Source organism: Pholcus phalangioides, unplaced genomic scaffold, assembly GCF_987345545.1.
Source record: "Pholcus phalangioides strain wild (caught in Gottingen) unplaced genomic scaffold, Ppha-v1.0 ptg000015l_1, whole genome shotgun sequence".
In the NCBI taxonomy this organism is placed as follows: Eukaryota; Metazoa; Arthropoda; class Arachnida; order Araneae; family Pholcidae; genus Pholcus; species Pholcus phalangioides.
Window position 1 is genome coordinate 3,468,590 of NW_028301608.1, and position 12,481 is coordinate 3,481,070.

General features: G+C 34.9%; 2 protein-coding genes across 3 annotated transcripts in view; both read left to right on the forward strand.

Annotated features, from left to right (window-relative positions):
* Positions 1–4,508: 4,508 nt before the first annotated feature.
* Positions 4,509–12,481, forward strand: part of LOC149075262 (transmembrane protein 216-like) — a 33,233-nt gene continuing 25,260 nt past the window's right edge. For both annotated transcript variants that reach the window (XM_089242581.1, XM_089242582.1), the window contains exon 1: positions 4,509–4,663. In XM_089242581.1, coding sequence (XP_089098707.1) covers positions 4,651–4,663 — 13 coding nt within the window. In that variant the 5' untranslated portion in view covers positions 4,509–4,650. The remainder of the gene's footprint in view (positions 4,664–12,481) is intronic.
* Positions 4,670–11,131, forward strand: LOC149075263 (caspase-2-like). The gene has a single exon (XM_089242580.1). It carries the CDS (start codon positions 4,821–4,823, stop codon positions 6,087–6,089), a length of 1,269 nt encoding a protein of 422 aa, XP_089098706.1. The 5' UTR covers positions 4,670–4,820; the 3' UTR covers positions 6,090–11,131.

The window sequence follows — 12,481 nt, forward strand, 5'->3', positions numbered from 1 at the left end:
CAAAAACAGTGAAAATGGAGGTTTTCCACAGATGCTGAGTAACAGAGGAATCGGTGTTGAGATTGGAAGACCAGTAGCAATGCGAAGAGATTGGTGATAGATAGCAGAACACTTTTGAATATTTTTCTTGGAGCTATTATGCCACAAGAATGAACTGTAATTCATAAAGCTTGAAGTAATGTTAGAACAGATAGCCAAAAGTTTATGCCCTTTAGCTCCACGAAGCCTGCCTGCAATCAACTTCATGATATTACAAATGTTAATGGCTTTTTTGGAAATGTGATTGATCTGGGGGCTCCAACTCAGCTTTTGATCCCAAATAACTCCAAGAATCTTGATATTTTCCTCGTAATTTATCTGAGCACCGTTGATTTGGATATTTGGGAGAAAAGGAACATTTTTTTTCGTAAAAATGCTGTAACTGCATTTTTCAGTCAACAGAACAAATCCCCACTGATCCATCCAATTTGAAACAAGGTTTAAGGCAGAATTCAATTCGTCTGTAACGACATTCAAGTCTGATTTACTGATCCAAAGAAAAATGTCATCAGCATAAATGAAGGGATGAATGGAGTTGGGAAGGTGAGAAAGAATGTCAGAAATATAAATATTAAATAGCCATGGAGAAGTAACACATCCTTGAGGCAATCCCCTTTTTAAGTCAATCCAATCTGACTGATGGTTTCTCCAACTAATGATGCATCTTCTGTCCATCAAAAAATTCTCCATCCATTTAACGAAAGTACCATGAAACCCAAAAGATTTGAGCTTGTATAAAAGAGCAGAATAGATGACAGAGTCATAGGCGCCTTTAATATCAAGAGAAACAATGACGCCAAATTCTTTGAGCCTGAAAGTATTAGAAATAAAGCATTTTAAGTCATTAAGAAGGTTTGAGATCCAGAACGTGGTTTAAAGGCATAAATGTTCGCTGGGAAGAGTTTGTATTTTAATGAGATCCAGTTGAGTCTGTACAGAATTATTCGTTCCAAAATCTTCAGTTTTACGTTTGTTAATGTCAGTGGACGATAAGACTTAGGACAACTTGGGCTTTTATTAGGTTTGAGTAAAAAAATTACTTTTCCATACTTCCAATCCACTGGAATAGTTCCAGAGAGCCAAATTTTGTTGTATTCAGCACACAAAAGATGAATTTGATAGTCAGGAATTAAAGAGTATGATTTAGCGTTGATACCATCAGGACCTGGCGATGTGTTTGGAGTACGACGAATTGCAGATTTGAGCTCTCCAATGGTAATCGGAACATTCATTAAACTAGAGAAGTCTTGATGGGGGCCACTGAAACAGTCAAAGACCTTGTGAGTGTAATTATTTATAAGAGATGACTGGAGAAGATTTAGCTGATCCATAGGGTCCACCACTTCTAAATTGTTAACCTGGAACACAAGATGACGATCCACTTGGAGTTTAGACTGGATGAGTTTGAGTTTTCTAAGAATTGTAAAAATCTTAGGATAAGTGGCATGAATAAAAATATTTTCTGACATAAATTCCCTTTTTCGGAGGTTGAGCTCCTTCTTGAATTTTGCATTATTTTTCTTAAAGATGATCCAACACGGAGGACAAGGGCATCTCAGATATTGTCTGAATGACCTTTTCTTGCAGATGAGCAATGATCTTAAGGATGAATCAAAATACTCATTATACTGGTGAGGATGTGATTGCACCTTTTTTGTAGCTGATATGCAGGATTTTTCTACATGATCAGAAAAAGAGCAAGTATTGTCAAATGATGTCAACTTTTCCTTGAAAAAATCCCAGTTTGTGATGGCTATTTTGCGAGAAAATTTATTTACCCGAAGATTGATGTCGAGACAAATAGGCAGATGATCACTGTCGTAAAGGGAGTCACTGCTGTACCAGTTAATTTTACCCATTAAGTTTGAAGAACAAAAACATAAATCTATTGTGTTCGACGAATTGCTTGAAAAATGAGTGGCACACTTGGGTTGGATCAGACAAACTGGGTTTTGTTGAAGCCACAAAAAAAGATTTCTGCCAGCTGTGTCTGTTCGAGGACTGTTCCAAGAAGAATGGGACGAATTAAAATCACCAACAATGATGAATGGAGATGAGATTTTAGAAAGAATAGTATTCATGACTGTAGGGATTTCGGAAGTGTCAGCCAAATAGGTGTTTGCTATATGAATGTACTTGTTATGGAAATGAATCTTGATAAATCTTCAACGCCTTGAAGACAGAATTTATGAATAACGTGTGAAGGGTATGTAGAGCGAACAGCAGTGAGAACACCACCTCTGCCTGAGCTGTTGTCTCGGTCACATCTGTATATTATAAAGTTTGGTAAGTGGAAACGGTCATTACATGTAAAGAATGTCTCCTGGAGACAAAGTACATCATAATCTTTTTGAAAACGAAGAAGGTGTAATCTCTTGTTATTGATGCTGCGCAAGTTCCATTGAAGCACCTTCAATGATGTAAACATACAGAAAATTGAATAATCTTGACTAAAGTAGAAAGAACAAAATCTTGAAAACCATGAATAGCTTATTCAATGAAGTAAAATTGAAAATGAACATATCTGCAAATCTAGCAGTTGAACACAAAAACAGTACCGACTTGTACTGAAATAAGAGAGGGGAAAAAGAAAAACAAAAAAAATTATCATTGATTATAATGGTTTGAACAGTTTCGCTTTGGTGTGACTGTAGGGGACTCTAGCAATGGCTGCTGTGCAGGAGTATCCTTTGAAAGAGGAACTTGTACTTTATTTTTCTTATGAGGCAGTTCACTGGTGAATGCGGATGCGATCAGCTCACTGTTAAGTGCAGATGACAATAGTGGTACAGCTTCCTTGATGACTTGAGATATCAGATCTGGAACAATTGACTGAATAGCTTCAGTGATCAGTGCATGCATGGAGATTTTCACATCTTCAATTATTTTTTCATGCATTGATTCGATTTCTTTACGGACCAAATTTTGGATATCGATTTTTAAGTCTGTGATAGTAGATGGCACACAATTTATACTTGCTCTGTCAGCAAAAGTTGGCGATTTATCTTGGAAGAATTTGCGAGCTTGATGAATTGGAATCCGCTTGATTGTTTTGTACTTGATTATTTCTGCCTCTTTAATATATGTTGGGCACTTCTTGTCCATGGGATCATGACCTTGAGCACAGTTTATACATTTAGGAGCATTTGAACATGATTCTGTATCATGATGATCACCACAGGTCCTACAGATAGTGATCGTAACTGGACAAAATTTAGTACGATGGGTAAATTTGAAGCAACGAGTGCATTGGCTTGGTTTTTCTATAAACTCTTGAGGATGGAAGATTTGGAACCATAATTTGAGATCAGCAGGAATGGAACTGCCCAAGATGGTAATTAACAAAGTATTTGTGGGTATTTTATTTTTCACAAAACGTCTAATGCACAATGGAACCAAACCATTGTCCATCAGCTCTAACGCCACATCACTCAGCTTTTCGGAACATGGAATATCTCTCAGAAGCAGTTTTGAAGATAATGTATCAGTAAGTAGAGTCGCTCTGACCCGAATATTTCCAATAGAGGACAGCGATAGGGCCTCCAATACAACTTCAGGTGATGCTGAAGTGAGAAGTAGGTCACCATTTCTTGCGAATCGGATTTCATCGATGAGTTTTGCATTCAGGAATTTTTGTTCAAGGCACATACGTAATTCCTTGGGCTTTGATTTAGGGATGGTCGTATCTCCAACAATCTTGACGGTGAACTGTAAGTTTGATCCAGATAGATTTTGAATAATGTCCTTGGGGCCGATGTCCGAAACCCAGAGATTATTTTCCGCCGATGTAGAAGGTAAGTCATTCAATGTCTCCATGGGAGAAAACATATTAGAGGATAGAGAATTCAATGATTGATGGTATTCATTGGGAGAGAACAATGCAGTATTAGAAGTATCTACACCTACGTCACTGAAGAAACACCCCAGATACTAACTAGTTGGCCAAAAAGAGCAAAAAAAATATTATATATACGTTTGAACACTGAAAAAAACAACAAAAGCGAAGAATTAAGCGAAACAGAGAAAAAAAAAACCCTGAAAATTTAGCAAACAGGAAGAAAAAGCCGACCTCAAACGCGTGACGAATAAGCCGCCATTTTTTCTCCGAGCTTTTAGTTACAAAAATCGCAGTAACCGATCTAACAACTATGCCAGACACTTGTTGTATTATATAGGCGTTGCCGACCACTACGCCGTACTCTGATTGGTTTCATATCTCTTTATTTGCATACGCATGCCTGTACTAGTTATTTTGGCTCTTCAGTTTATGACCGGATGTGGTGTGCGGTAAAGTCGCTTGTGCAGGTCTGGTATTGGCACGGCCGACCAAAAACAACAGTTTTTGGCTCGAAGATGGAGGATAAGGAGTCATCTTTCTCATTTTTAGGTGCCTTATTTGACTTGACTGCACTTGTTTGAATTTGAACGTGCGATTGCATCATGATGTTATGGAATGAGTCAGAGCCGGACAGAGGTACTGAGATGGGGTGATGATATCGTGGACGGAGTGTGTCATGAAATGAGATAAGGCTTTTGACAGTGATCGCAGTTGAAATAAATATTTATAAAACATCGCGCATTTGGACATGACCGCCTAGTATTAGATTAGAGATGGTGAAACCAGGTACGATGTTTACTTGGCTTGCTTGTTTCAAAGACTGTTGTGCATGATCCTTTGTGCGGTGTGGTCTTTCTCTCTCCCCCCCCCCCACACTTCGCTGCTTTGCACACATCTCAACACTGTATTTCTCACATGCATGTTCACTCATTAAACATCCAGCATGAATACTGAGCACAGGAACTTTTTAAAAACCAATCATAAGCAATTGGCCCAATTGATTGATCTCAGTCAATTGATGTGTTTCCTCATTCCCAAAAAAATTTTTACTCGACATATGTTGGAAGACATCTACAGTCATCAGACCGAAACTGACAGGAAACAAAATCTACTTCTCGAACTGCGGACTCGTGGTCCCAACGCCTTCGGTAAATTCATCGAAGCCTTGGAATCATCTGGACACAGGGAGGCGACAGAGTTGTTCAAGAAATATTCAGATCAGGGTGCTGTCGAGGTTGATGTGCAAGTACCGTTGGTGACTGTTGAGCAACTGTTGCCAAAAACACAGATATTCAATTTTGACCAAGAGGCGTATGGTGAATCGACAGTGTCTCCAAAAGGAACTAAAGCTCACGCCCCTTCTGATAGAAGTCTCAGTGAGCTCTGTGTGAAAGCAGCTGTTGAGTTAAAGACCGGGGAATTTATATATAAAATGACCAGCAAACCCAGGGGTCTTTGCCTCTTGATAAATAATGTGAATTTCATTCTCAAGGAAGATATTCGCTTAGGATCTGAGAAGGATGCTATAAGACTTGATATGGTTTTCAGAGACTTAGGTTACAAAGTGATATTCAGGACTGATTTGAAGGCCAAACAGATGGAAACCGAATTACAGGAATTTGCTAATCTTCCAGAACATAAGCAATGTGATTCTTGCGTAGTGATTATTCTCACTCATGGGTTGAATAATGTTGTGTTGGGAGTAGATAGAGATCCGGTGATTATATCGGACATCAAAGCGATGTTCAATAACAGAAATTGTCCGGCTCTTCAAGAGAAACCTAAAATGTTTTTTATTCAAGCTTGTAGAGGTAAAAATCATGATTCGGGAGTGCCAAAAGGAGGAGACGATGCCTATACATACAATATGAAAGCTAGTGCTACAAATGTAGATAAGGCTGATGCATTAGTGAGGAACGTTGAAATTAAAACTGAGAAAATAGAAAGGTTGCCTTTATTAACAGACATGCTCACATCTTATTCCACCGTTGAAGGCAATATTTCTATTCGCAATGAAGTTCTAGGTTCTTGGTATTGTCAGGAACTTGTGCGTGTTTTCGTGGAGCTTTCATGGAATACGCCTCTCCGAGAAATGTTAGATCAGGTTAATCGGAATGTGCAAAAATATGTCTCTAATGATGGGGAAATGGGGGCGACATCGTGCACCGTGGACGGCTGGAATAAAAAACTTTATTTCAATCCAAAAATATGATTTTTTTTTTCTTTTCTCTCCTTCAACTAACAAATGATTAAGAATGATTTTGTTGTTTTAAATATATCTAGCTCAATATATTTGTATTCGTGACTCAATATATTTGTATAACAGTTGTTTTGAGGGCATTTGTTGCATAAGATTTCAATTCATTTGTGCCGTAATCTCTGAAGACTATTGATTTGGTAAAAAATTATTTTTGTTAAATAGGTCAAAGCATTTTATTCAAAATAATGGTTGTGTTATGTATGATTTTAACTGAGCTTCATTAGAAATGGTTTTATGCTATTGATGCTTATAGTATTAGAAACTATATGTATTCAAATATGTTCCGAATATCAGTATCTGATGCATTGATCATTAAGATATTGAAGTTTTTGTACAAATAATGGATTTTCTTGGATCGTGATAGATAGCCTACTATTAGAAATTTTTTTAAATATTCTAATTTTGTGATACGTAGATGATACGGAAAATTTAACACTTAAGTGGTTATATCCATGGCTTGTTAAATCCCAGGTTCTTTATGACGACCATAGTACAGTCGAATCCCATTATAACGAATTCTAAGAGACCGGAGAAATCACTTCGTTATAAAGGAACTCGAGGTTTTCGTATTGTTCCTATGTAAACTTACCTGGAGGATTAGAAAAATGTGTGTTATAAATGAGATTTTCGCTATAACGGTATTCGTTAAAATGTGATTCGACTGTATTATCACTCTAACAGTTTCTATTTGTGATTACTGATATGGCATCCAAAGAGAGTACATAATGTTTTTTTTTAAAAATTCACCATGTCCCACTTGTAAGGGGGTCATTAAAATCCCGAGAAAGTCAAACATTATTCTTAACTATTTTTCTCAGTGGGAAATATGAATGCTTCCTAAGAGGTTTTTGGCTAGTGCCTTAATTTTACTCCAATATGTCAAGCCCTGGTTGCATCTTGTATTGCTAATCAAAGAGAGAGAAAAAAAATTATATATATAAAATGTATATTGTACATGTATATTTAGTTATTTATGTGACTGATCAGACTTACGCAGCCATCACCAGTAGAAACTGTTTCTGGGCTAAAGAATTGTCATTTGAGTTCAATGCAACAATATTTCTTCCATATTAGCCTACTGGTTTGCCTGGAAGTTAATACAACCGCTAGCATTAAAGGGAACGTAAAAGATGAACCCTAGTGGATTCGTTTAGCCTGAGAAACTCGTCCTGTAAAAGTATTTGTGTCTTAAAAGTATTTTAAAATGTCTGCTGTGTTGAATATATGGGAAGAGTTTCATATATTGATTTTAATTTAGGCTATTTATTTTTTCTAACTGATGGTGTGAATATTCATGCTATAATATTTCTTGATTGATAAGTGTGTCGTCTTGATTGAAATACAACAGACTGTCGCTAATCCAGTGCACATCAGACTAGGGTTGTACCAGATTACCAAAATACTGGATTATCGGAAGCTAGTTAGAAAAACCGAAATTTTAATAATATCAATTTTTGTGCAAAGAAATGCAATGACATGTTTTCCTTTTCCACACCTCAAGAAAGCCCACCGAAAAAACACCAGATTACTGGATGAGAGAGACTAACGTATGACCAGGTTATCGATAGTCTGCTGTATGCTATACTTAAGGTGTGTGTATACAAGTGAATATTTTGATTCTTGTGTGTCTTGGTTATGCCAGTCAGATAGATTTTATAACTATTAGAGAGCTTGGAATTATATCACAAAATAAAAATTATTAATTTCGTATCAAGTCCTTTCTCTGAAAATAAAATTATTTTAATCTAATAAAGAATGCTTCCTCAGCTACCTCGTTGGGCATTTTTGCCTGTTGTGGTCTTGTATGTATATAAGTAAGATGAATAGAACTTGCATCAGAATGCAGCGATAATCATTATGCATGAGCTTTTGTAAGAGAAATTGTTATACAGGATGATTACAGTTGAAGCTCCCATACTCTGAGTAGAAAAATTTTAATTCTATTATTAATGAAATGGAACAAAAATTCAGTTTTTGATTTACCAGGTGAAAAAGTGGTGCTTTTTTATCGCATTTTACATTTTCCCATGTAACATACATATTAAAGTTTCAATGGAATATGTGTACAAGAATGGGCACTACATAGGTCTGAGTAGTTTCAGTCTACTACTTTACCGCGTACCAACTCCGGCCATATTTCGTCATACGGCTATTTCCAACCAGCAGAGTTGTGTGAACCCAACTCTGCCAAGGTTGACCAATGAATTTCCCATCCATCGGTGATCGCCCCAGGATCAGTAAGTAAAGAACTTGCTTCTGACCTTCAATGCCTGGATTCTAACCCACGGACCTTGATGGTAACCTTCATAGTGGAAGATGAGCATCTTACCACTGCTCCGCTCGGGCCCAGTTTCAGTCTACTGGCACTCGGACCCATTGAAACTATTTATATATGGTCCATGGGGAAAAGAAAAATTCAATAAAAAAGTGCCACTTTTTGACCTCACGGTCAAAAATTTAACTATTTTTTTTAATTTGATAAATCTCTCGCATGGTCTCATTAAGATATACTAAAAATTTGGCTGTATTCGGATAAGCATTTTTTTGAGAAAAAATCCATTGAAACTTTAATATATATGTTACATGGGAAAATGTAAAATGCAATAAAAAAGCACCACTTTTTCACCTGGTAAATCAAAAACTGAATTTTTTTCTCATTTCATTAATAATAGAATTAAAATTTTTCTACTCAGAGTATGGGGACTTCAATTATAATCACTCTGATTTACGGTATAGTTTAGTTGATGTGTGGGGCTTGATGATTTTACAATCGATCCCAAATTGAGAAGAAAAAAACTTGTGTAACAATGATCTGTTACTTTTTAATTGTATTATTTACTAATCATTTCTTCTTAAATTATTTATCATTAATCTTGGTTATAAATTATTTTCCTTAATTTACTAATTGCCCAATCATTTGACAATTTTATTTATTCATCTTTTTGTTATTAAATAACGAAAGTTATTGTGTTGTAGAATATGCAATAAAACCTCTTGTATGAGAACAACCAAAATAAATTATTACACACATTGATATATATTTAGGCTAGCAGGTGTATGTAATATCATCAAAGAAATATTGAAAATGATTTAAGTGCAGATTTTTCATGTGAAATTTATATGAATGTAACAAATTCCTAAAACGTTTAGCTTTTGTAGCTGATACAACTATTATTCAAGACAATATTTACTATCAATCAACATTTCTAGTTTTATTTATAGCTGTGCAGATCTGTTGTTGCTCTGCACAAGTGGCTCTATTTGAACTCATCTAGGTTGTTAGAAAACATTGATTGCTACAAAAAAAAAAAGTTTTATGAAATACTGAAGACGCGCAGTGCAAAAAAGACAAAACCAAACGAAGGCTGAAATGAACAGCTCCAAAATCAAATGAAAGGGAATTTAAAGGAAGATGAGATACTGAAGGTCTTTTTATTTTACATTGTGTACACAACCCAGTCAGGTTCATTGGTATCTTCTTGTATCATGTGGTTAGCTCATTCCTGTCTCATACTTATGCAGATGGAAAAATCTTATAGAATGTCTAGACCATTCAGTTTCACGCTAAGAGTTTTGCACTGAAAACATCCAAGTATAGGCTATTTTTTAATGTGTTTTTCAGTTTGCTTAATCATTTATTTTACCCAAAATGGCTTCAAATCTTTCTGAAAGAAAAACAGAGGGAAGGGTTCTTTAAACTTATACACACTGATTCAACTGGTAATTAATCTGGCTCAAGGAAAATTAGTTCTGATAATGATCAGACGGAAATTCATCTCACGAAGTGGCTGTTTTATGTTATCAAGTGAATTCACATCCACCAAAATATTCATTACCCAAGGTAAAAATGTCTAAAAAAATTTTGTTAGCTGGGGTATCACTGTACAGTATAGCGAATTGCTTAGTGCATAAAAATTTTGTGTGGGCTGAAACATTTTCAGCTGTGCACCAAAACTGCAATAAACTTAAGAAACATTGTTCATATTCATTTTTTTTTAAGTGGGGATTAGCTTCCATTTCTTTTGGATAATTACAGGCTCAACTGTGTTATGTACAAATTATAGAAAACAAGTTCATAATTTTTTTTCTGTGCCTGGGTTTAGTTTGTGATTTGCACTCATCTCCATCCACTCCCTTAAATTATTTTTAAAAACATTTCTTTTTATTCAATTCGTGTGAAACGGAATAAAGTACATATTCTAGAATAGTGGTTCCCATAGTGTGGGTCATGAGAGATTTTCCAAAATGAAAACATCCAAATAAGAAATTTATTTTTATTTTTTGCAACATAAGCTAAAATATGTCATAACTAAAAAATGTTTCATTTCAGCTAAACAGCTACTTACCAAATAATCAATAGATAAAGTTTTGTACAGGGGGATTCAGAAAACATCATTCTATTTCAAAATATGTTATATATTTTTGAAAATTAAAAACACAATAATAAGTAATATGTGAATGTAAAGGGGTAATATCTACATTATAGATTATGAACAATTAATAACGCTACTGTGTCATTTATGAAGCTCTTTTTGAATCAAGAAGTGAAGTATTGGAAATATTGGGGGGGGGGGCTTAAAAACAATGTGGGGAGTACACCAGGTACTTGCTATAATAGAGAATACTACTGTAATTGAAAAATAATTTCTTCCAAGGGGTGGTTGTGCCACAACCATGAAAATGTTGCAAGTATTCAAAATATAATAAATCAACTTAAAAAACTATTATTCCTACAAAGGAACCTGAGAATATCTCCACACTGGACCCTATGTTTGGTTACCAAGTTATCCACTTGGCACCATTATGACACCCAAGATATACAAATACGAGGCAACAACAGGCAAAATGCCCAATGAGGTGGCTGAAAAAAGATGACCATAAAAAATATGTATTTCATATATGTCTTAAATACAGCAACCCCCAATTAAAAGTACAATTACATAAAGTAAATACTATATATACATACATAATGAAATACACAATGCACTGCTTGTCTTATTCCAAATATGGATAGCTTCTCGATTTACCCCAATATGTTTATCGTATTTCTTTTTAAACGTGTCAATTGTGTTAGAATTCACAACCCCCGGGGTTAAGCTATTCCATTTATTCACAACTCTATGAGAAAATAAAGAAAAATGAAATATATTAAGTACAAAACACACACCTAGAAAGTATTGAGATACCAAAGCACTGCTAATGCAATTTATACACAGTAATACATTGGCTAATGAAGATAATTTGTTCCACAATTATATTCATTATCCCAAAAAATTTCCCACAGTTTTCTATGAAAATTCATTTAATTCATTACAGATTCGGTTCAAAGTTTAAAGACAATTTTTTAAAACACCAAGCAGCACTATAAAAAAGACAAAATGACTGAAGGATGTACACCTTCAAAATTAAATAAGAATTTACAGGAAGATGAGGTACTGAGATCTTTTTATTCTACGCTATGTAGTTCTACACAACCAAGTTGAGCTCATAGGTGTCTCCATCCATTTGTGATTTGGTCAGCTCATTTCTGTGTCTGATACCTACATGCAGATAGGAAAGATAAGCTCCTTGTCGTAGAATGCCAAGACTGTTTGATGATAAGAATCTTGCACTGAAAGAACACTTGCTCGAACACACAGGCTCCTTTTTTTTTATGCATTTTCAATTGGCTGAATCATTTTATACGAAATGATTCAATAACTTTCAGAAATAGAAGTGAAAGTAAAACTGGAAAAATTCTAGGGTGGGCTTGAGTGACAGAAATTATATGATGATTGGCACTAAAATTCAGCTCATGACATGGCTGTTTTATGTTATCCATGTCAACCAAAATTTTTGTTGGCTGAATCTGTATTCATTAGTCAAGGCAGAAAAATCATGAAAAAATTTTCATTAGCCAAAAATTTGTAAGCCAAGACGTTCGTTAGCCGAAGTGTCACTGTATTTTGAAATATATTTGTAATAATGTATTGTAACATATTTGGAGGATTTTTATTCCTTTGGGTTCTTATTGATGTGGCTTATATTGATAATATAGTATTTTGAGAATCTCACAATGAAAGAGATTTTTGTAGTTATTTTTGATGAAAACAATTTTTTTTTAAATAGTAATGTCTCTTTGCAATGCACCAATATTTTGAAGATGTTTTTTGTCATTTTGGTAAAAATTCTCATTTTTGTCAAGGTTTTTTGTTTTGGAGAGCTAGAATCTTCATTATATATAATTCATTCTATTACTAAATTGTTAAATCATTGTAACAAAAATCATACCATTTGGAAGAAGTATCTTCACCCTAATAGTAAAAAAAAGACTATATTAACGCAATTGCTCAATGATTGGAGTG